This window comes from Podarcis liolepis, assembly GCF_965112155.1.
Source record: "Podarcis liolepis genome assembly, chromosome: 12".
NCBI lineage: Eukaryota > Metazoa > Chordata > Lepidosauria > Squamata > Lacertidae > Podarcis > Podarcis liolepis.
Window position 1 is genome coordinate 41,283,253 of NC_139563.1, and position 25,239 is coordinate 41,308,491.

General features: G+C 44.3%; 2 protein-coding genes across 4 annotated transcripts in view; one reads left to right on the plus strand and one right to left on the minus strand.

Annotated features, from left to right (window-relative positions):
• Positions 1-2,110, minus strand: part of NKIRAS1 (NFKB inhibitor interacting Ras like 1) — a 23,164-nt gene extending 21,054 nt beyond the window's left edge. Inside the window, exon 1 of the mRNA XM_083468617.1 lies at positions 1,263-2,110. The gene's annotated coding sequence lies outside the window, so the exon portion shown is untranslated. The remainder of the gene's footprint in view (positions 1-1,262) is intronic.
• The window catches only part of NR1D2 (nuclear receptor subfamily 1 group D member 2), a 25,574-nt gene extending 543 nt beyond the window's left edge, over positions 1-25,031 (plus strand). The window contains exons 2-9 of one of the 3 annotated variants that reach the window (XM_083468233.1): positions 8,389-8,646; positions 9,113-9,210; positions 12,305-12,393; positions 13,288-13,432; positions 15,914-16,566; positions 17,726-17,911; positions 20,078-20,288; positions 21,728-25,031. In XM_083468233.1, coding sequence (XP_083324359.1) covers positions 12,316-12,393; positions 13,288-13,432; positions 15,914-16,566; positions 17,726-17,911; positions 20,078-20,288; positions 21,728-21,924 — 1,470 coding nt within the window. In that variant the 5' untranslated portion in view covers positions 8,389-8,646; positions 9,113-9,210; positions 12,305-12,315 and the 3' untranslated portion in view covers positions 21,925-25,031. Of the gene's footprint in view, positions 1-790; positions 1,269-8,388; positions 8,647-9,112; positions 9,211-12,304; positions 12,394-13,287; positions 13,433-15,913; positions 16,567-17,725; positions 17,912-20,077; positions 20,289-21,727 lie in introns of those variants that run through there. The other 2 variants (XM_083468234.1, XM_083468232.1) reach the window with 2 other exon arrangements.
• The last annotated feature ends 208 nt before the right edge of the window (positions 25,032-25,239 follow it).

Here is a 25,239-nt window from a genome sequence, read left to right on the forward strand (position 1 = left end):
GGGAGGGAAAGGCGGATCAGGCTTGAAAGCCTTTCCCTTCCCTCCCTCCACTGATTCCCGGAGGGTCGTGACCCCCGATGCTCAAGCGGACCCCTCCCCAATTTCAGCCTTATGCTGCTCTGCCCCCCACAAAAAAGACCGGCTTTTTCTTGCGGGGAATGTGCGCGCAATGCGGTGGTGGCAGAAGCGAAGCTGCCCTGGAATTGCCGCACCGTGGTGTGGGAAGGAAACCCCGAGGGTCATCTAGTCCGACCCCGTACAATGGAGTGGGTTTTGTGTGGATTGGCGCGCGCGCCCTAGGAAGGGCTTCCGAGGTCAGGATGGGGGGTTTTGCATGCCGGGAGGCAGGAATCGGCCGGTGCGGGAAACCGGGGCCGAGGGGCTTATTCCCTCCTTCGGGGCTGACTGGACTCCCCTCTCCCTGGACGGTGTGCGGGGAGACTCCGCGAGGCGGCGTCGGCGTCTAGGGGTTCCCGCGGCGCCTTTTCTCTCTCTTTCCCCGGCCGCCCATCCATTTCCCATCCGGCCGGTTCTCAAAAGCAGCCGCTCACATGGACCGTCGGGCGAGCCACGTGCGCCGCTTTGTTTACGTTCGGCGCCGCCTGCGCGCTGATTGGCTGTGACGTCGGGGATTACACAATCGGGACGGGGCGGCCGCCTCCCGCTGGCGACCGCGTGGAGAGACACGTGAAGGCGGCGGCGGGAGGCCCTTGTTTTGGTGACCTGCATCCAGGGGGCGGCGCGGGGAAAGGACACGTGGGGAAGGCAGGCAGGCAGGCAGGAGCCGGCAGAGCGGATGGAGGAGGAGGAGGGAGGCGCGTTGCAAGACTGCGCCCAGCAGACTTTGGGAATCTCCCTTCCCTGCCTTCTGCTGCCAGGCGGGGACTCTTCCCTCTCCAGCCTTGCCGGATAGGAGGAGCCGCCGCCTTGCGAGGCAGGCACGGCCCCAAGGCGACCTCGCTCCGCTTCGGGAGATCCGAGTGCATTTGAGGTTGCGGGGCGGAGCTTCGACGCTGCTCTTTTGCAAAAGCTGCTCTGCCGCAAGCCGGGGAGCGCCGCGATCCTCGCGCCTTCAAGCCCCTCTTTGAGTTCAGACAGATCTAGTAGGATCGCCCCGATCCTCCTCCGTGGCTACCCAGAAGCGAGCCTGGCCCGGCACGTGGCTGCTACCCCAGATGTTAATTCCCCCCCCTACACCTTTTTAATGGAATAATAGGAGGAACGCTTAGCCTGAGGCTGCGATCCGAAACAACCGCACTTACCTGCGAGTAAGCATCACTGAATCCAATGAATAGTTTCCGAGTAGACGGGTCAGTGGCAAGGTCAATGCGGCGACGTTTGCATGGAGAATCGGATCAAGGAAGAGGCGCGCGCGCGCGTGTCTCCTCGTCCCCGAAATAGGGGGTGCCATGGGCGCTTGTTTGGGGGGGCAGGCTTTACGTAAGGAGGGACAGAACCTCAGTTAAGATTTATTTTTACTAGGTTTAGGGCTGCCCCCCTGGCGTATTTTTACTCGGAAGTAAAGCCTGTGCTCGGAGAGGTTTACTCTTTAGTTAGTGCGCATTCATCGGGTATCTGAACCTTAGGGACGCTTGAGTTCCTCCTCCTCCTCTGCCGGCTGCTCCGCAGCTGCCTTAATGCTATGGAAATCGAGGCTGGCTATTGGTGCAGCTGCTTCTGTGTGCGCGCATCCATGTGACACCGACCGCCTCGCTCTCTCACATGTACAGACGACCCATGTGCACAGCTCTCGAAATGTAACAGGTCGGAGGAGAGTCCTCTTCCCTGATGGCTGAGCTCACCGAATAGGCAAGTCAGGTGGTGCAACACGAACAGATTCCGGAGGGACTTACATAATAACTACGGACGTTGGGCAGTTTGCCTGAGGCTAGGAGGATAAGAACGGTGTTATGTTTTATAAAAGTCTTATTCAAGGACCAGAGGGGAAGTGCTGCTTCCTCCACCAGTCCTGAAGCCGAAGGAGGCAGGAAGGGAAGGGAATTACGAAATTCACCCTCCCCAAATCCCTGTAATAAAATAGACTGAGCCGGCAAAATTCATGGAACACTGATTATATAACAACATGTGCCAGCTTCCTAAAGCAACGAACTTTGTGATATTCATTATTTATGACTACTTTTGTTATGTTTGTAGTTGTGTAATTTTTTTTAATATGTTATAAGCTGCCCTGAGCATGGTTTTAACTTTGCAAAGGAGCATACAAATAAATTGATAATTTGAGCCAAGGGGAGATGTTGGAAGACTTGAAAAGGCTTTTAAGCCCAATAATAGCAACCAGGTTCTCTTCAAAATGTGTTTGGTAGGTCTCCTAGATAGCAACAAACAATTAACAAGGTTGAAGCCACTTAATACCACCAAATAATTATGGGGCGGATCCTCTCCTGCTAACTGCCCCCAATTAAATATAGTGCAACCGTCTCGAGGTACACCAATTACACAAATTTCTACAGTTTACCACAGATTATCTAGTAGGGAAAACTTAAATGATTTAGAGTCTCAGGCAGGAGTTGATCAAACAAACAAGAAATGTTTTATTAAACAAAAGGAAGTTTATGAAACCAAGTGCATAAGGAAAGGTAGAAGTTAATTAATTTACTTTAACTATTAAGATGTGTCAGGTTTAAACAGAATATTATAGATACAACTCTTCTTAAACTTCAGTTACTAGAAATCAGTTGGTACACTTCGGGTGGTTAAATATTCAGGTTTCCAGAATAGATTCCAAAATGCTTAACTCAGTTTCTGTCACTTAGATATTACAGTTAAGTACTTTCAACACTTCCTTCACAGCTAAATACTTTGGTTCATGAGCGAGGGCACTTTTCCTCAGTTACCCACTCTCTTAATCAAGCACCCCCAAACTCGGCCCTCCAGATGTTTTTGGGACTACAACTCCCATCATCCCTAGCTAACAGGACCAGTGGTCAGGGATGATGGGAATTGTAGTCCCAAAACATCTGGAGGGCTGAGTTTGGAGGTGCCTGCTCTTAACCATCCCATACCTGAGGTCTTCTAAATGGTATAACAGACCTAGGGAATCATCCCATCTCTTGTTACTGGTTTGGGAGTTGCCTAGTTCCTAGAAGAACTCTCCCCTTCTGGCTATACTGACACCCAGGCAGCCTGAATTCCCACAGGATCTACCTCTCCCGGCTCAAACTCAGCCCTCCCAGAACACTCCTGTCTGTATCCCTTTCCCTCAACCCAGACCCTCAACCCGGTCTCCCTATCCAAGCTACGAGGCTCTGTCCTCTCCCTATGGATAATCAACTCATTGTGTGTGTTTAACTTAACTCAGAACCAGTTCTCCGTATCTCACTCCCGATCGCCCAACCTGAAACCTGTCTAACATCTCAAATCTAATCTTATTCCTCTTCTCAAATCCAGCCCAAATCTCATCTTAAATCCAGCCCTAACTAACTCACTCTGTCAGAAAACTGCTCCTTTTATTCCTACCCCCAAAGTGCTGTTCCTTCTAGCTGACTCTGTAGCCAGAGGCTCCTGCACTCTGCTGGAATTTGGGGGGGATTGCATCACCAGACTCTGGTCTGGCTCTGCAGGCCCTCCCATGTGCATGTATAACAAAAATAGGAAGAGCTTTGCAGGATCCGATGGAGGGGCTTATCTAGTTCCACTTCCTGTTTCCAGTAGTGGCCAGTGATAGTTTATGGGTTTCCCCCCCTCTCCATTAGCTGGTATTCGGAAGCACTCTTGGCAATAGACCCAGGTTTCCCAAAGTTGGGTCTCCAGCTGTTGTTGGACTACAACTCCCATCATCCTTAGCTAGCAGGAGCAGTGGCCAAGGATGATGGGAGCTGTAGTCCAAAAACAGTTTGGGAAACCCTGATTTAGATTATCACAGCTGGTAGACTTATCCTCCATGAAACTGTCTTAACACAAGGGTGGTGGGCAGCCTATAGCCTTCCACATAACGTTGGACTTCAAGCACCCACCAGCCCTCGCTTGCATGACCAATGGTCAAGGATGATGGGAGTTGTAGTCCAGAAATTTCTGGAGGGCCATACATTCCTCATTTCTGGTCTAATCTTTTTACGGCCCTCTTAGCTAGTAAACACCAATCACATCTTGTGACAGCAGATCCTCTGTGTTATTTATGCATTCCATGTACTTCTACCTTACGTGCACTGTCAGTTAATGTAATCAAGTTGTTCCAAATTGCGGTGTTGCGAGAAAGAGAGAGAAATGTCCTTATATGCTTTCTCTACACCAATCACATGTTTGTCATAGCAATGTAATGTTCGTGTTCTGTCCTGGCCAACTTTTTTTCCCTCCGCTAAAAAGAAAGTGTTCTGAATCCAGCACTATGGATGTCCATAGCACTGTGTGAATATACATAGTGCTTTACAAAAAGCAGTCTTGACAGGTCCCTAAAAATAGACACAGGGAAACAGGAGGAGGAGGGGAATCACCTTGTAAAAGTACAGAGAAGAGGAGAAAGCATTATGGAAAGGTACAATGCTAATGGCCATTTTATTTTCACTCCCATTCCTAATAATTCTTAAAAACGGAGTTTGCCTTTCTTGCTGCTATTGCAAATCTAGTTGATATTTTCACAAAGCTATCTACTGTGACCCTACTAGGATCCTAGTCACACCCAGTTAAGGTCCCCTCTTGTGTATATGTGAATTTATTTTCTCTGCACCGTTCTCTGTTCACCATTCTACGTGAACTTCAGTTGCTGTTTTGTTGCCCATTCATTTAGTTTGGATAAATCATTTTAGAGCTCTTCATAGCCTCTCTCTCTCGTTTTCATCACCCTGAGCGGTTTGTTGTGAGCAAGATCCTTTGTGAATATGAAACAGCACCCCTCCCAATAGAGATCTTTGGGAATGTAAATGTTTGCTTGGTCCCGGGGGGGGTCATTGCCCTATAAGTCCCAACTCCATGCTTCCTATTATTTAGCCTGTGTGTAGGTTGTTCAGCATTTTCCCTGCCTGAGTCATTGTACACATTTACACATGACTGCTTATGTGTATGTTAAACTTCCTTACTAAACTGATATTGAGACTATGCTAGTAGGTTACGTAATGACTTCCTGGCAAAGCACATGCTCAGTAAGCTATAATTATAATAATTTGCATTATTCTGTGCACATGTGTCCATCTCTTTTCACACGCAAAAGCAGCATTTTTCACATGACACTGCTAGGATGTGGGTTTATATATGTCCAAATTTGAATGCCGTTGAAAGTTTTGAAAGCGTTTCATGTTTTATTTGCAATGGGGCTTCGCCTTTGATACAAAGCTTCATTACCAAATGCGTCACTGGAATGCTAATAATTCTCCCTCTCCGGTCTTAAATATAAATAATTATGGAGCCCCAAGCCTTACGTAATTTTCATTGCAGCCTAAATCTACTTCTGTCATTGGTACTATAGTGGTTACTTATGAATTAGAGATGACAAACGTTAACCTGGCATATGTGAAGAGGTTAGGACTGTGCCATGATTTTATAAATTATTCCTTGTGGAGGGCAATCTCAATGTGAAGATATTTTCTTAAGGATTTTTGAGAATCACAATGTTTGAAGGACATTTAGACCTCAAACCTATGCAGATTTACTTAGGAGCATGAATGTAAGAGGGAACATGCTCCCTGAAAATATATTTTACCTGCTCTCTTCTCCCCAAATATACTTCCTAGTAATGCTGCTGTAGAGTACTGATAAAATGTGAATCTAATAGGTCATGAAAGCAGTTACAGAGACATTAACACAAAAGCAACAGCCTTCAATATAATGCCTGATCTCCCCAATTTCAAGTAAGCATGTTCCGGATTGCTGCCTTGGGGCTGATTCACACATAACAAATGCCACATGGTGGCTGTCACCATGTTGCAAGCTATTCCATGGGCGGCGGTGGCGTGCCCTGAGAATGGGGGTGATTTTTCTTTCTGGCACTTGCCGGAACCTGGAGAAAATGGGCTCAGTCTGCAAGATCAGCTCCTGCACATCAGTTGTTGTGAAGAAGCCTGTATGATATGATAGTAGCTGTGGACTTAGCTGTGCGTTGGCGCTCCCCCCCCCCCCACAATTGCACCAGTCTTTGCTTTAGGAAACAGCTAATGTTGGATTGTGGGGTACTTCCATATGGGGCTGAATTTGCAAGCAAGTTCATTTAATGCGGGACGCGGGTGGCGCTGTGGGTTAAACCACAGAGCCTAGGACTTGCCGATCAGAAGGTTGGCGGTTCGAATCCCCGCAACGGGGTGAGCTCCTGTTGCTCGGTCCCAGCTCCTGCCAACCTAGCAGTTCGAAAGCACGACAAAGTGCAAGTAGATAAATAGGTACCGCTCCAGCGGGAAGGTAAACAGCATTTCCTTGTTCTGCTCTGGTTTGCCAGAAGCGGCTTAGTCATGCTGGCCACATGACCTGGAAGCTGTACGCCGGCTCCCTCGGCCAATAAAGCAAGATGAGTCGGCCACGACTGGACCTAATGATCACGGGTCTCTTTACCTTTACCGGTCATTTAATGCAGCAAATGGTTTGTTGGCAACAGGGTTTGGGGTTTCTTGTTTTTATTTTATTTTCCCCGGGAAGCGGAAGTCCGCATTAAACGGGGAAGGGGGACAGACTTTGATGCCCTCCAAATTGTAGTCATGCATGTGTGGGGAGTTCGAATCCCATGAAAAGTACCCATTTGGAGGCACCCACAATAATCTTAAAGTAGAATGCCAGTCTCGTGTCTTCACAGAAAATGTAATTAAAATAAGGCTCTTCGACTTAGGACTTGTATATTCCAAGAGAGGGGAAAGTTCATCTGTAGGTTTTGAAATTCTGCTAATGCAGAATTTTCCTTTTCCCCCTTTGCAATCACTGGAAAGTGGCTTTTCCACATAATAATAAACAAAGGGAGAGAAGCTAAGACAGAATCCTAACAATAAAAATGTGAAAGCTGTGAGATATGTAAGTTCACTTAGAAAAATGAGAGTGAGAAGCAAGCTGGTTTCAAAAAGTACATTTTTATATTAAAAAAATCATTTGTTCTAGGAATTGTGTTCTCTGAGGGGTTATTCAGCTGTCATATGACCTGGAAATGGGGATCTTTTTCAACACACAAACTGACTCCCATCCGTGTATAACTGAAGATGCATCTCTCAAGAACATTCACTCTTATTTTGCAAGGTAGAATATCAGGTAAAAATTTCAAAAGCACTTCAGTTACTTGGGAACCTGCATCCTTGCAGAAAGCCTGTGGGGAGATGCAGGCGCCAATGGCCACAATGATCAAACCACTTGCTTTGGAGTCGTCCCATTGTTGACCATAGGACTTCTTCAGAGTAAGTTCTGAGACCATCGCAGCCTGAGTTTATTTATGTGCTTGTGAAAAAGTTACCCTTGGGGGGAGTATCTGTCCCTGATTGTCTTTCATTCATTCCAAAGAACCCAGGGAATTGTCTTTCTATGAAGGGGAACTATGATTGTTGAACAAAAGGCTCTCTACAGTTCCCAGGGTTCTTTGGGAGAAGCTTTCATTGTGGAATTATTATTTGTAGAGATACCCGTTTGTCTTTCGAAAAGCGGCAGTCCCTGGTGAATTATAGAGGTGCGCCAAGCAAATTGCTCCATGTTTTTCTTTCTGTTCATCCTTCATGGATGAAAATACTTCTTTCTTCCTTTTTGTTGTTTTTGAGACCGTGCCACTTTGTTGCCCAGAGGGAGGCCTGTCAGTACACAATGGGGCTGCAGCTAAACCCGCCATGGAGCCTGTTAAGGAACCATATGCAAGCTCCCCTGAGCTCCTTTTAGTGGAAGAACGTGATACATGTGAAATAAATAAGGATTATAGTTTTTGTTGGTGCTAAGAGTTCTCTATTATTTATTTGTTACACTTTTATAATGCTTTTCTGTCAACACACTTGTGCACGTGTTTTAAGCTTGCTGTCTCATAGACATGAAAGAAAAGGAAAATCTACCTGCAGTCTCAAGTCTTGTCTTGTCTTGTCTTGTCTTTTCTTCTATTTCTATGCTGCTTTTTATTCATATAAATCCCAAAGCAGCTTACAAACAAAAAGATAAAAATAATAATGGAACATCACGCATACAGCATAAATCGTATAGAATACTTAGCAAGTCTATCCCACCGATTCCCTTTCTTCCAATCTTTCAGAAACAAAAGCTATCAAATACTTGCATTTTCTACTTTCCGTTCTTAACTAATTTCATAAACTGTGTCTTGTTTTGGAGCATATTGCTAAAAGCAAGACAACTATAATACGTATTGTGATCCGATTCTGAAAACTAGAAAGGCATTTGGGGGTTGTTTACATGTGGTGCGGGAGAGACTTCTGGAAGTGGATTGTAAAGTGGATCTGTGAGCTGGTAGACTATTCCTGCTTCCTTCGACAGGTGGTGTGATTGCTTACATCAGTTCTTCAAGTTCAGCCTCTAGCCCTGCCTCGTGCCACAGCGAGGGATCGGAGAGCAGCTTCCTGTCCTCATCACCTGTACCGCAGTCACCAAACAGCTCCTCTTCAGACGGCAGCTCTAGCAGCAAGAGCAAAGAGGGCTCTGATGGAGTACCAAAGAATGACCAGTTAGATGACCGCGTTAAGGCCAGCCAGCCAAGTGTAACTGCATTGGCCAAGGGTCATGGTGGACTTACAAGTAAGTATTCATTTGTAGTAGCTCTGCTTTTGTTTAGGCTCAATTCAGGCATCATGTTTCCAGTCTATGGTTGGGAGAATGGGAGGGAATGTGCTTAGGGCTCCATCTTCTCCCCTGTGCTTTGCTGCTGGGGCTGGTCTGGGTTTGACTACAGATCAGGATTTTTCAAACTATGGTTTGGAGACTCTCCTAGTTAGCACTATCCATATTTAGTCCTGATTCAGGCATAAGGGCATGCTATGCTTATAGCAAAACCTAAAAGGGAGGAGCTGGAGGAAGAAGCCTCTAAACACATTGGGAATTCCCAATCTCCAAACCATGATTGGCAAACATAACACCTGAATTGATCATTGATATGTTGTCCACACTAAATAAATATCTTTGTCTGCGGCCTGAGGGCATCCTTCTGCCTAGAGCCTGTAGCACTTAACATTCAGTGCTTAACCTCTGACTTCCTTCCTTCTAGATAGACTGTAGCTCTGGTTCTCAACCTCTGGCAAACTGGAGCTCCGGCCTCCCAGTGCAAAGTGGTGCCAACAGGCCATGTTGTCCTGTGGTCCACAAGTAAGTTTAAAAGTCGAGATCTGACTATAAAAGGACCCCCAGACTTGTCCCCCTCCAACCATCCCAGTTAAGCAACCTTCCCCATTTTGAGGCCATCGAGGCTTCCAGTTGTGTAAAAGGTTGCTTTTATACAGCTCATGATGTCTTCTTACAGTAAATTTGAAGCAAATTACCGAACAGAAAGCAGGTAAAAGTTTGGCAGCACACTGTACACGGTTAGTAGTGGGAACACCAAAATAAAACTCATCATCCACAGATTCTATCTTCCATAGTGCTAGATTCAATCTGTAACAGCACCCAAGTTTTCCTGTGTATATTATTTTAAATGTAGAAGGACTATAAGATGCCATATTCCATACTGGGTCCACCTCACCCAATACTGCCTAATCTAACTGGTAGCGCTCCCACACCCGGTCTCAGGCTAAGGTCTTTCCCATCCCCTAGTAACTGATGCTTTTGAAACAGAGGCATCTCTGAGGGAAAAGTGTGTGCTTTGCCATTGCACAAATCGAGAGTTGCCTGTATGCAATTTTGGCTTGGGCTGCTATCCCAGAACGTAATCCCAGTATAAAATCTTGGATTACTGTAATAGAACATGGTTTGGTTTGGGTTTTTTTTTTACAAGATTTCTTATGTGGTTTTTTTCCCAGAGGCCAGCAGCAACTTGGTTGTTATCTGTAGAGCTAAATTAGAAATAATTTTCCTCGAATTTGCTTGGTGCTGAAGTGGTTGCTAATCTTCCTAACTGTTGATTCTGTATTTGACTCTACTTGGAAACTGTTTCCAACATGATTCACGGATAACAAGATTTTCATCCTTGATAAAGTCAGCACCCAGGGTGTTTCTTTGTTTGCAATTTGGTGGTACAGTCATACCTCGGGTTAAATATGCTTCGAGTTGAGCGCGTTCAAGTTGCGCTTCTTGGCAACCCGGAAGTAATGGAGCGCGTTACTACCGGGTTCCGCCGCTTGCGCATGCGCAGACGCTCAAAATGACGTCACGTATGCACAGAAGCGGCGAAAAGCGACGCGTGCGTGCTCAGACATGCCGTCGCTACTTACGTTTACCTCTAGATGCGAACGGGGCTCCGGAACAGATCCCGTTCGTATCTAGAGATACCACTGTATATTTGTGTGTATACAGTAGTATATTGGTTGTCGAACGGCTTGGTTCCTGAACAAATCTGCTCCCAAACACCACAAACCCAGAAGTGACTGTTCCGGTTTGCAAACGTTTTTCCGAAGCCGAATGTCTGACGTGGCTTTCGCGGTTTCCAATTGAGTGCTGGAAGCTCCTCCAGACAATCGGAAGCCATGCCTTGGTTTCTGAGTGGTCCGGGAGTTGAATGGATTAAGTTTAACAACCAAGGTACCAATGTATCTACATCTATATGTATATGTACACAAATATTGTCTATGGATATATACACACATGCACATTTGGTAGTAAAAAGATTGCCCTAGGATACAGGTTTCAAATAACTTCAGGGTAATAATAATAATAATAGCGGGACACGGGTGGCGCTGTGGGTTAAACCACAGAGCCTAGCACTTGCCGATCAGAAGGTTGGCGGTTCGAATCCCCGTGATGGGGTGAGCTCCCGTTGCTCGGTCCCTGCTCCTGCCAACCTAGCAGTTTGAAATCATGTCAAAGTGCAAGTAGATAAATAGGTACCGCTCCGGCGGGAAGGTAAACGGCGTTTCCGTGCGCTGCTCTGGTTCGCCAGAAGCGGCTTAGTCATGCTGGCCACATGACCCGGAAGCTGTACGCTGGCTCCCTCGGCCAGTAAAGCAAGATGAGCGCCGCAACCCCAGAGTCAGCCACGACTGGACCTAATGGTCAGGGGTCCCTTTACCTTTTAATAATAATAATAATAAACTTCATATGACAAGTCATGGCCAGCATTTGAATCCTACACATTTGTGAAAGTGTGTTTACTATGATGGCACCAACATACTGCAGTGCTCACATTTTTGTGTCACAAAGCAGATGTATCTGTTTGCTGTTCTCTGATATTTTGCCTTGGTGCTACGATTTTGTGATGGTACTATGATAAACATGCAGGCTGAAGACAGCAAAAGGCAGAGGGAAATTTAGAGACAGTATTTTTTCTTTTTTTAGAGTACTTCCCAAGTGGGGAAGCATCTCTGTGATGGTCACATGCATGGTTATTCTATGCAGGCCTCCTAGAGTGGTCCTAAGGCAAGGGATAGAATCCTGTGGCCCTCTCGATGTTGTAAGATTCCCATCAACCCTAACCATTGGCCATGATGACTGGGGCCGATAGCTCAGTTCTTGAGTGACCATAGCCAGCCTATGGTCATTAGACTCCCCAACTCCCATTGGCCCCAGCTTAATGATCTGAATGGTCAAGGATAGTGTGAAGCAAGATCTCGAAAACCACAGGTTAGCTACTCCTGTCCTAGGCCAACTACTAAAGCAGGCTTTCCTAAACTTGTGTCTCCAGCTTTTGTTGGGCTACAATTCCCATGTTCCCTGAGCACTTATCCCACTTACTAAGCAGATAGGAGTTGTAGTCCAACAACAGCTGGAGACCCAAGTTTGGGAATCCTCGCTCTAAGTCCTAGATACCATTTTGTTTCTTAGTTGAGGGAATCAACAAAGTGGGAAGACGTGTGGAATTCATATTACGCCCATATTGTCAATAGTGATAATGATAATAATTTATTGTTTATTTATGGGTTTCCCCAGCCACTCTTGGCGGCTCCCAACAGAATATTAAAAACACAATAAAATATCAAACATTAAAAACTTCTCTAAACAGGGCTGCCTTCAGATGTCTTCTAAAAGTCAGATAGTTGTTTATTTCCTTGACATCTGATGGGAGGGTGTTCCACAGGGCGGGCGCCACTACCGAGAAGGCCCTCTGCCTGGTTCCCTGTAACCTCACTTCTCGTAGTGAGGGAACCTCCAGAAGGCCCTCAGAGTTGGACCTCGGTGTCCAGGCTGAACGATGGGGGTGGAGACGCTCCTTCAGGTATACTGGAATTTGCCTCTTTAACAAAAAGAATGTAACGTAAGTCAAATATGTGTTGTTTCTATTAGGTTGTAATGCTTATTTTTCTATTTATAGAATTTAATGGTATGGTCCTGCTGTGTAAAGTCTGTGGAGATGTTGCTTCAGGATTTCACTATGGGGTCCATGCCTGTGAGGGGTGCAAGGTGAAGTATAATTTTATAATGTGAATATCTTATTGGAGCAGTTGGCGAATAGAATTTCAGGGACAAGTGCAGATGTACCTGGTGGTTGGGGGGGAAGCAAATGTTTGTTGCAGCTCTAAAACCCTAACCCTACAAGCTTTAAAACTATCCAGAATCTCCTAAGCGAGTCTTGTTATTATGACCTTCCATCCTTTGGGGGGTCTCAATGTCCAGGACTTGCAATATTGAAATGCAGTGCTTTTTCTATTAAAACAATATGTTTAAGGGTACACTCATTTTCCTACTCATATTGAAATACTGCCCCTCAATGAGGCCAAACTTGGATCACAAAATGTTGAGGGGTATGCGTACCTCGAGTGACGCGGGTGGCGCCGTGGGTTAAACCACAGAGCCTAGGACTTGCCGATCAGAAGGTCGACGGTTCGAATCCCCGCGACGGGTTGAGCTGCCGTTGCTCGGTCCCTGCTCCTGCCAACCTAGCAGTTCAAAGGCACATCAAAGTGCAAGTAGATAAATAGGTACCGCTCTGGCGGGAAGGTAAACGGCGCTTCCGTGCGCTGCTCTGGTTTGCCAGAAGTGGCTTAGTCATGCTTGCCACATGACCTGGAAGCTGTACGCCGGTTCCCTCGGCCAGTAAAGCGAGATGAGCGCCGCAACCCCAGAGTCGGCCACAACTGGACCTAGTGGTCAGGGGTCCCTTTAGCTTTACCTTTATGTGTATCTCCAGAAAAAAAGCACTACTGAAATGTGCTTGGTTGGGGACATCAGTTGGCATGTTATTGTCAACAGCCAGATTCCAGGTTACAATGCAAGTTTCTGTTGATGAGGCATGCTTGAAAATTGCTTGCAAAAAAAAAGGTGGTTTGAAACTTAACAGTTGCTTGTTCTTTTCAGGGCTTTTTCAGAAGAAGCATCCAGCAGAATATCAAATACAAGAAGTGCCTGAAGAATAATAACTGCTCTATAATGAGAATGAATAGGAACAGGTGCCAGCAGTGCCGGTTCAAAAAATGTTTGTCGGTTGGGATGTCAAGAGATGGTATGTTTCTATATTGAGAGCAGTTAGCTTCAAAAAGGTGAATTGTAGTGCTTTTCATACCTAATTATAAAAAGTTGGTCTAGAACAGGTTTTTCCAAAAACTTGGGTCACCAGCTGTTTTTGGACTACAGTTCCCATCATCCCTGACCACTGGTCCTGCTAGCTAGGGATGATGGGAGTTGTAGTCCAAAAAATAGCCGCAGACCCACGTTTGGGAAACCCTGGTGTTGAGTAATGGTGTGACATGCAAACTGATTCAAATGTCACCCCAACCATGAACTTATGAGATGCCTTAATGACAACCTGTTATTTTTTTATTACACTCCTTCCTTTGGTGGGGGGGGGGGGCAAAATTGGGAAAATACTGACAGAGCATACAGGACTGTGGTAAGGATTACAGAGGTAGTGCATGTGAAGCCTGGTAATGAGCTTTCTGCCCGTGATATAAACTGTATCCATTGCACTGAGAATGGACAATATACCATACTTTTCTGTCTATAAGACGCCCACCCCCACCCCCCATGTATAAGACATCCCCAATTTTGGGGGACTCAAATTTGAGAAAATGGGGGGAGATGGCACAGAGTCTTTGAGCTTTTCGTAGGGGGGATTGCCGAAGATTGCTCACGCATCGCTAAGTCCGCCTCCCATCTGTCCCATCGCCGGCAGAAGCTGCCAATCACCCATCCAACTACCGGAGTGTCAGCCAATCAACACCACCCGTTGACGCAGCAACCAATAACACGCACAATAGCCCCTGACAGCCTCGGCAGCAACCAGTCAAACGTCCACCCTATGCACTAACCTTGTATAAGACGACCCCCACTTTTTAGCATGATTTTAAAAGAAAACAACCTAGTCTTGTACATGGAAAAGTACAGGAAATGGTGAAACAATATGCATTAATTTCTAAGGGGATTGAGAGTTTAAGGGGCCTTGGGAGGAAACACATGCAAACCAGTCCTACAGCTGGGAGGCAATAATAGTGGTTGTCCAACCTGAATCTGATTTTGCTTGACACCATCTTTCCCCCATATTGGCAGACCGGCATAAGGGGCTGTTTTTCTTCTCCCTGAAACCAACATGTTTTTATACTTTACATGAGCTGCTAAACTGTAAGCGGCCATGCCTTTTTAAAACGACGACGTAGCTTGTTCTTAGCTACACAAGTGACGGCTGTTACTTCTTCCACTTGCGGCATGAAAACTGCTTCCTGCATCGTGTTATTGCTTGTGTTTGTGGGAAAGGAAGTCAAAGCAATCTCTTACCACTGCAAGTTGCGAAAACACATTGCTAACCGGGGCAGCCAATATGGGCTGCTTTCTCTGGTAAAGTTCCTTAGGCGGCTTCAAGCCCAGGGAATGCCTCCATTCAGACAGATGATCCTTTTACGACTTTATTTACAGTGGTACCTCGGGTTAAGTACCTTCATACTGTTGTGGCTTACGGCCAAACAAGTATGCACTTACTCAAGACTCATATTAATGGTACTAAATGCAAAAGGTGTTTCTCTCCCCCCCACCCCCTAAAGTCGAATCAAAAATATATTAAGGTCTTCCAGCCACAGCCATCGAGAGTTGAATTCTGGCCCTCCTGCAACTTTATGCAAAGACAATGCTCAAGCACACTTCACTGGGGAAACCCAGCCAGATGGGCGGTGTATAAATTACCGTATTTATTATTATTATTATTATTACTACTACAGTGGTACCTCAGGTTAAGTACTTAATTCGTTCTGGAAGTCCGTTCTTAACCCGAAACTGTTCTTAATCTGAGGTACTACTTTAGCTAATGGGGCCTCCCGCTGCTGCCGCGCCACCGGAGCACGATTTCTGTTCTCATCCTGAAGCAAAGTTCTTAACCCAAGGTACTATTTCTGGGTTAGTGGAGTCTGTAACCTGAAGCGTATGTAACCTGAGGTACCACTGTATATGCATTTATAACCTGCCTTTCCTCATGTGGCTGGAAGGTGGGTTACATATGGGTCAATTCAACCAGCAAATCATGTAAAAGTTCCCTCCTTTTTCATGTAATCATGTAAAAGTTCCTTCCCTTTTCAAAAGCAGTTTGCTGTTTGGCCTTTTAGTCGAAGCTCCTTTTTGAGAAACCACACACATCTGAAGCTGCTTTGGGCTCAGAGAACAAGTATCATAGTCCCCTAGTCCTTGTTTGGAGAACTACCGTCAAAAATACACTCATTGGTTTAATCAGTGGCACCAGTGCTTTTTCCCCTACAAACATAGGTGCCGGTACTTACTGTGAAGCTGTTACAGTAAGTGCCACACTTTTTAACAACAAAAAAGAGGTGTCTGTACTGCGTACTCCAGTAAAAAAATGCACCGAGTGGCATGTCATTCTCTGTGTTTTGATTAGTTTTTGAAGCAGGAGAGAGTTTTGTTTGCTTGTGCAGCATTTCCGCTAGAATTTGTCAGCCCGCGTGTAGCTAAAGAGTCTTGTTTTGGTTTTGTTCCTTTTCCGAAGCCGTTCGATTTGGCCGGATTCCTAAACGTGAGAAGCAGAGGATGTTGATCGAGATGCAAAGCGCCATGAAAACCATGATGAACACCCAGTTCAGCGATCATTTGTCCAGCGAAGCCTCGAAAGAGAGCCAGGAACCTTTGCTTCTGCTGCCTCAAGAAGAGCTGAGCGCCAAACGGCAAGAAGAGCAGAAAAATGCCGGCGGCCGTTCTCCTCCTCCTCCTGCTCTCCTCCTCCCCCCTCCTCCCCCTCCCCCCTCTGACATTGCTAAGGAAGAAGTGATTGGCATGGTGACCAGAGCCCACAAAGATACCTTTATGTACAACCAGGAGCAACCCGAAAACCCTCCCACTCCTGGGCAGCCCCAGAATATGGAGAGAAACCTAAAATACGGTGGTGGTAGCGAAACCAATAATAGTGGCATAAGCTGCGCCCATCATGGTGGAAATGAACAACATTTCATTGGACAACACAAAGGGCGAAACAACATGCATTATCCAAATGGGTGTAGTAACCTTTGCTTTACAAACAGCCATTCGGTGAACATTGCTAATGGCGCCACCTCAAAAAGTTGCAATGGTAGGCCTGAAAGTGGCTTTCCTCAGCATGTGCCTATGAATGCTTACCCCTGCAACCCCGGAGAAAGGATGCACCTGGTACAACTAATTCTTAATTTCTCTTGCACAGTTCTCTGAGGGATTGTTACTTGGCGTAGGTTCAGACTAGTCACATGGGCTGGGAGTGGCTTCTCCCTGGGACTACCTTGTTTAGTGAAATAATATCCTCAGGGTAATGACAACAACAAAAAATACGAGAGGGAGATTACTGAGGTGTTTTGGGGGGGCGGGGGGTTGCCAAAATCAATTGGCCCATCGCTAAAAGAACCTCTTTCCAATTGGGAAAAAAAGTATGGTTGGGAAAATGACTGATAGTGGGAAATGTTTGCCATTATTGTGTTTAACTGAGGTATATTTTATGAAACCCCAAATATGGTTTGTTTCTAATCTTGGGAATCTTCTGCTTCCCGTTTTTTAACCAATCCCAGTTTGCTGTGTTATCCAAACTCGAAATGTATCCATCTGCATAAACTATGGCATGAGGTTGCCTTGCTTCAGCTAACAGGAGTTAAAATTAACCACAGTTTGTCACAACTCGGCAAACTCTGGTTAATCAAAAATGGAAGCAGAAGTGAACTACTCCCCGCAATGGCTCCAGAAGAGGGAGAAGTGCTCAAACACAAGCCTTGGCTGGGCGTATTGTTGTAAATCTAAAACCTGTTTAGCATGTGTAGAGCAGCCTTTATAGAATTCAGTCAGTTGGGTAATAAGACTTAACTGTCATCTAATGAATTGCGAATTGCTAGGAAAATTAGTGTCAGTGAAACTTAACCAGCTGCCGTATTTCACCGAAAACTTGGTGATCAGGCTCACAGTATTTTTACTTGAGAATTAAATGCAACTTTTAAGCTTCTCTCTTTCTCTCATGCTTTGTATGCCATGTTTTTAATGTGCATTGGAAAGCAGAAGAGAGATCAAATACACACGCAGATTTCAGGAAGATGCAGCCGACCAATTTAAGCTCTGATTTTAAGAATTGCTGCGTCTTGGAAGTGAATCTTTCATAATAATATTTTTTCATTAAACTGTACTGTGGATCATAACACATATTTAATTTTAATCCAGGCCTCACACATTTAGTATGTAGTCTCCAACTATATTTTGTTGATGTTCCTATTATTGTAATTTTTGAAACTATGAAATATCTTGGCCAGTTTGCTTGGAAAAGAATATTGAGACTGTGTGTATAAATATCTAGGTTTGCCCAATGAACAAGACTCCTTTTGTGGACCCAAATAAGTCTGGTCATGAAGTCTGGGAAGAATTTTCCATGAGCTTTACTCCTGCTGTGAAGGAAGTGGTGGAGTTTGCCAAACGTGTCCCAGGCTTCCGAGACCTTTCGCAGCACGACCAAGTAAACCTTCTGAAGGCTGGAACCTTTGAGGTGAATATTATCTTAATTGAATGTATTGCAGATGTTTTGCTGTGGCGTGCTGTATATATAATAGATTCATTTTGTTCTGACCTTTTCTTTCCCCCTGCAGCCTTAAAATGGATCAAAAGTTAGCGCTGCTATTTTGATGACTTTGGTAGCTGTCTGCAGCAGTCGTCCGAAATGTTTGGCAGAGGTTATCTTTGCACAAAACTACTGCTACTTTGGCTTGTTCTTCCCCTCAGGAATATGAGTTCAGTTCTCTTACCCTCTTACCCTTACAGAATGTCAGTGTGACATAGCCTTAGATGTGGGACTGTTTTGAATCACATAACAGATGAGGTTGAATCCTGACAAGACAGAAGTACTGTTTTGGGGGGACGGGAAGGGTGGGTGTGGACGACGGTCCTGAATGGGGTAATTGTGGCCCTGAAGGACCAGGCATGCAGCCTGGGAGTCAGTTTGGACTCACAGCTGTCCATGGAGGCGCAGGTTAATTTTGTGGCCAGGGCAGCTGTTTACCAGCTCCATCTGGTACACAGGCTGAGACCCTACCTGCCCGCAGACTGCCTCGCCAGAGTGGTGCATGCTCTGGTTATCTCCCGCTTGGACTACTGCATTGCACTCGACGTGGGGCTACCTTTGAAGGTGACCTGGAAACTATAACTAATCCAGAATGTGGCAGCTAGACTGGTGACTGGGAGTGGCCTCAGAGACCACATAACACCAGTCCTGAAAAACATACATTAGCTCCCAGTACTTTTCCCAGTACAATTCAAAGTGTTGTTGCTGACCTTTAAAGCCCTAAATGGCCTTGGCCCAGTATACCTGAAGGAACGTCTCCATCCCCATTGTTCAGCCCAGACACTGAGGTCTAGCTCTGAGGGCCTTCTGACAGTTCTCTCCCTGCGAGAAGTGAGGTTACAGGGACCCAGGCAGAGGGCCTTCTCGGCAGTGGCACCCACCCTGTGGAACGCCCTGCTGTCAGATATCAAGGAAATAAACAACCATCTGACTTTTAGAAGACATCTGAAGGCAGCCCTGTTTAGGGAAGTTTTTAATGTTTGAAGTTTTATTCTGTTGTTAATGTTCTGTTGTGAGCTGCCCAGAGTGGCTGGGGAAACCCAGCCAGATGGGTGGTGTAGAAATAAATAACTTACTATTATTATTGAAATATTTTCAAAAGATAATTTGTGATGGCTGGGGAATAAATAATAAATTACTATTAATATTAATATTAATATTGTGACACCACTACCCTGTCCCCCTCCAGGGACATTGCATGTGAGTTTATTCTCAACCACACTTAGCATGTTCTCTCTCCAGAGCATGCATGTAATGATATAAGCTTTGGTTTTTGACTAAAACCCGTTCTGGTAAATGATCTAGGCCAATAATTCCCCCTGTTTTTCTAGAGCAAGAGCAGACTGCAAATGTGGGAGCAGGACATGCAGGGAAATGTTCCTTGTTTCTGTTTTTTTAAGCCAAAATACAGTGGAACCTCAGTTGTCAAACTAATCTGTTCCGGAAGACCATTAAACTTCCGAAACATTCGACAACTGAAGCGCAATGGACGGTTGGAAAAATTGAGAAAAATTGAGAAACATGGCTCGGAAGCCATTCGACTTCCTAGGCGTGTTTGAAAACGGAAGCAATGGCTTTTGGGTTTTCAGCGTTCGAAAACCGAAACGTTCAGCTTCCAAGACGCTCAGAAACGAGGTTCCACTGTACTCCTTTCTGCATTACCTTTTAAAATCTTAATTTTACTTTATTTTTTGCTTGAAATCAGTTTGTATAAGCTAACTCATCTCGTCCAGACATTTATTGTGAGAATATTTTAGCCTGTATAGTGTCCATATATACTTTAGAAAATCATGGAGGGTGATTTATAAACAAATGAGTAATATAAAAGTAGGCTGTGGACCAGAGACAGTATTACACAGGTGGAGGTATGTTGGTGATGCAGGAAGCTTCTGTGCTGGTCATTTTGTGGGGAAACCTGTTTTCATGTACAGAAACAACATTCCTTCTGTTTAAAAAAGCAATTGTACCTGTTCATCAGCTGTCAGACAAGCAACGTTATCAATGTATAGTGTTACACACTGACTTCTTTTATCCCTAATTTCCTGCAGATTGGTCTAATCTTTTTTTTAATTGCTCTTTTTTCCTTTGGGGTAGGTTTTAATGGTACGGTTTGCATCCTTATTTGATGCAAAGGATCGCACTGTCACGTTTCTTAGTGGAAAGAAATACAGTGTGGACGATCTGCGTTCAATGGGAGCTGGTGATCTGCTCAACTCCATGTTTGAGTTTAGTGAGAAACTAAATGCCCTGAACCTTAGTGATGAAGAAATGAGCTTGTTTACAGCTGTGGTCCTTGTGTCTGCTGGTAAGAAAGTTAATCCATACCATGTAATAAAATATTCTTGTATATCTCCAGATTTAAAATCGGCACCTTTGTCGTCTTTTCAGAATAAAAGAAATCTAGCTAATGGGTTGGGGAGTATTGTTTATTTTTATAAATAAGTGGGGGTTTCTTCAGAGCACCTGAGAATTATATCCTTCCGTCATTGATGTGGGGTGGAAGAATTTCAACAACAGCAAATGTGTGTAACCTCACATCTCTCAGTGAGGGAACCTCCAGGAGGCCCTCAGAGCTGGTCCTGAGTGTCCGGACTGAACGATGGGGTGGAGACGCTCCTTCAGGTATACTGGGCCGAGGCCGTTTAGGGCTTTAAAGGTCAGCACCAACACTTTGCATTGTGCTCAGAAACGTACTGAGAACTAATGTAGGTCTTTCAGGACCAGTGTTATGTAGTCTCGGCAGCTGCTCCCAGCCACCAGTCTAGCTGCTGCATTCTGGATTAGTTGTAGTTTCCGGGTCACCTTCAATGGTAGCCCCACGTAGAGCGCCTTGCAGTAGTCCAAGCAGGAGAATGCTTTCATACATGGGCCTTTCTCCACCTATGGATCTTCCTCTCTCCCTGAATCAGGAGACCCACACTATCCTAGACCCCCAGGGTGCCCCACCAGAGACCATCATATTTCAGACAAAAGGCTTGCCCACACTTTGTAGGCACTGTCCAAGAGGTTTTTCCTTTGTCCTGCCACTTTCCCCGGGGGGAAAAATACCCACTGTTTACTGCTGAAGTGGAAGAAGCATTAATATGCAGAAAACCCATTGGTGTTTGTTCTGATTCACCAGTAAACAACGCAGTTTCCTGGGGGCAAAAGAAGAAACCTAAAAATCGAATGCCTAAAAATTACAGGGTAAGTGTGGGTGGACCCTTAGTTGCTGCAGAGCTGTACAGCAGAAGATACAGTGGCCCCGTGTACTTGGCGAGTAGAGCAGAACAGGTCCTCATTCCTGTTCCCTTTCCATAAAATTCCTCTTGCTACAAAAGAAGAGGAGTTCTGCATTGTTCATAGCATCACAAAATAAGGGGACACTGCTCTGCATTCCAGGGGTACCTTTGAGTAAACCCACTAAAATAAACGAACATAAGTTAGTCACGTTCACTAATTCCAGTGGGTCTACTCGGTGAGTTTGGCTAACCTTGAATACAACCCTTTTGTCTTAGGGTAGGATTTTTTTGTTATGTGAGGATGTTGAGAAGTGCTTTGCAAAACAGGCACCTAACTAAAAGCTTCAGTATGTAGGTTTATGCCTCCGTTTGTATTAACTCTTGCATTAGTCAACCCTGAATTCCCACTAACTAACACAAATGCTTTAATGAATAGCTGAACATAGAGTTGAATTTCATACTAACCAGTGTTAAATTGGCACACCAAATAACCGTCTCCGTTCCGTTCTCTTCTGTTGTTTAGAACGATCGGGAATAGAAAATGTCAACTCGGTGGAAGCACTGCAAGAAACACTAATCCGCGTGCTTAGGACCTTAATCACAAAAAACCATCCGAACGAAGCCTCTATATTTACAAAACTACTCTTGAAGTTGCCTGACTTGCGTTCCTTAAACAACATGCACTCTGAGGAACTCCTGGCCTTTAAAGTTCACCCATAGGCTTTTACCTCTTGTTTATAGAATGGACTTGCTTCCTGTCAATTAACTGTGGTTATTTCATGCTATAAAATGTTTATTTTTGTTTGTTTGTTTGTTTGTATGTATGTACCTTTTGTGGAGAAGAAGAACTTGCTGTCTGTGTGATAGATGTTCTGTTGCCATGCAATAACAACGTTTCGGGTTGACCATTTTTTCCCTCAGTGACAACATGGCCATAGATTTCTTCATGATTATCCAAAAACAGCCCCATTTGCACTAAAAGTGAAGAGGTTACATTCAATCTTACGGATATTGATTGTTAATTACTGCACCCTTACAGTAAAGACCAATTAACTGGCTCTGCTATAAACAAGAATGCACAATGGCTATATGCAGAGAACAGAATTTTGGATAAATGACACTACAGTAACTGAAGATGGATTTAATTTGTTTATCCCCCCCTTTGAGCATCTCATCTTGGTTCAGTAGGAAGCTCAGAAAATTTGTTTTGCTTTTCGGAAGCTCAGGAGCTCCATGGGGAAGTCTCATTGTAAACTGATTAGATAGCTCCAAGCACAAGCGCACATGTGCTGTATGTATGTATAGTATGAAGAGATGTTGGGTATGTTACGACTTTTAAGAAATACATTGTTTGTGTATGTATATATTTAAGTGTATGTATGTAAATAGTTCTAATTGAAACAACATGCATATAATTTCTTCACAATATTTTTCAACTGTGAAGAAGTTAACCAAACGAAAGGTGGTTGACCCATGGGAACAACGGAAGCGATGCTTTAGGTGACGCGCTGCCGAACCAAATGTCTCGAGAGTTCATCATGTTTATAGAGATTTTCAGGTTAACTGCGGTGTGCCGAGTTCGCTGCTTCGAGAAGTCTTACAGAATCAAAAGTGAAATGGCAAATCTGTCAGATCAGTTAAAGGTACTGGATTGGGCTGACTTTTTTAAATCTATTGCTTCTATGATTCTTATGTGCTAATAGACACTTAAAGTTGCTGGACACACTACTCTTATCTGGAAGGAAATTTTTCTGATGAAGCTTGTAATCTCTGTAGTTTTAGAGAATCATGATAAATTTCAAGGAAACGATTGATCAAACACCTTCATTGCATATGTTTGTGTGTCCTTTGAATCTGTACACTTTATACACCTGTATGCTGCTTAAATGGGAATGGGAAACAAAAAAAGACACAGTCAGTGGCTCACGAGGTATGTTTGTTGCCCAAGTGTGTTCTATTAAGGTTAGAGTTGTAAAGGTTTTCTTAAACCTTTTTTGGTGTACATAACAAAGGTCTGTTAGATAGTCTGTCTGACACCAGGTCTATTTTTCTATAATTTTGATGTTCTTTTAAAAAATGTCAATGAGAAATCCCCAGGCGCAAGGATTTCCTTTGCATCTAGATACTATCTCAAAATAATATTTTCCTATAATATCAAGAAGTAAAAACAAACAATGGCACTTAAAATAAGCCAGAACGTTATGACTGGCCTTATTGTTACCACACTATGGAAGGAAAAATTCTTTCTACTTCTTCCTTAAGGAAAGCATTGAATCCCCAGTTTACAACCTCAATATTTCACATGACTGTATTGCTTGAAGGTACAAACTTGCATCTCCCATTGTGCTTAGGTGAAGAATTGCAGCTTCATGGGTTCAATAGATGTTTAGTATTTTCTGCTGTTAAATGGTGGAGGTAGATTTGATGCCCTGTCACAGCATAAAACTTTGGAGCATTTTGTATTACTGCTTTTTATTTTAAGAGGTTGTTTCAAAAAATTCAATCTAGTTCAGAGGGAATATGTGCATCTAATTGTCTTCTGCACACAGAACTCAGACCACTAGGAAACAACCCATTCTTCCAATTTCAGTTGCACAACCACTTGGTGATGTCTTGAGACAGCTTATGCTTTCAAAACATGAATTGTTGACTTGGTATAATACAGGTATTTCAGTAACTATATTTTTTATTAATCAAGGACAGGTAAGCCATTTAGCATCCACTGCTTAAAAATCAAAGAAGAAAGTTGCCCTGATTTTTAGGCTTCCTACAGAAGCTTCCTCCCTACTTATACAATGTCTCTTCATTTTATTTTTAAGTCTTTAGAAAAGTATAACCAGCACAATGTAAAGTATTGCTTATTTTAAAAGTTTCCATATTTGTGCATCTAATTAGATAATTATGTGGTGAAATAAATGCATGCAATTTCATTTTAAACAACATGTTCCTGTACATTACAGAACCTGATTTACATTGTTCTGGGTTGTTGTTTATTTACAAATTCACGATCCAAGTACAGTCGTACCTCAGCTCCCGAACGCCTTGGGAGTTGAACGTTTCGGCTCCCGAACGATCGAAAACCAGAAGTGAGTGTTCCGGTTTTCAAACTTCCTTTTGGAACTTGAACGTCCAGTGTGGCTTGCACGGCTTCCGATTGGCTGCTGGAGCTTCCTGCAGCCAATCAGAAGCCGCGCTTTGGAAGTCGAACGGACTTCCGGAACGGATTCTGTTCAACTGCTGAGGTACGACTGTACAACTTTATTTATAACATACCCCTGTGTTGCAGTCTCGAAGGCAGCTGTTGTCAACCTACCACTAGATGTTTTGGACAACAACTCCCATAAGCTGCAGACAGCATATGCTGATGGGAGTTGTAGTCCAGAACAATTGGAGGGGCACCAGGTTAGTGAAAACTACTCTAGGGCCTAGCACTTGTGTTATGCTGGCAGCACTAAGAGTCACTGGAATGCTTCTCCTCACGCTGGTGTGGTGTTAAGATGAGCCACACAACAGCATTTTCTCATACTAGCATCAAACTTCAGATAACTGGGTAATGTCTGTGTAAAAAAGGATCTGGCCTTAGTGAGCAAGGAAGCCATTTGCTAAACAAGTTAGATCTTGTTACATCTAAAGAAACTCTGCTTTACTGTGTTGCTGGTTATACACTTGTTAAATACTGAGAAATATTTCGCATCAGACTTTTGAGTACTGTAGGTGGGATGTTGCTAAGAGACTATGAAAACGTACTGTATGAAACTAAATGATTTTTTTTACTCTGGTTTTTCATGTTTAAAAAGATTAAATATGGGCATTATGTTGGCAAAGCAGATTTTGCTGGTTGTATGTGATTTTCTTCTCCATCAGAGCTTAACACTGGAGTGGAAACGACAAAAGATGTGAACCATTTGTTGCCTTGGACCAATGTCCCATGAACATTTATTTACAACATCCTAATATGTACATATTTGCGTGGCCTTCAGCCCTCCCCGCTGCCTGGTCAACCTAAGGAGATAGTTGCAAATATGGAGTTGTGCT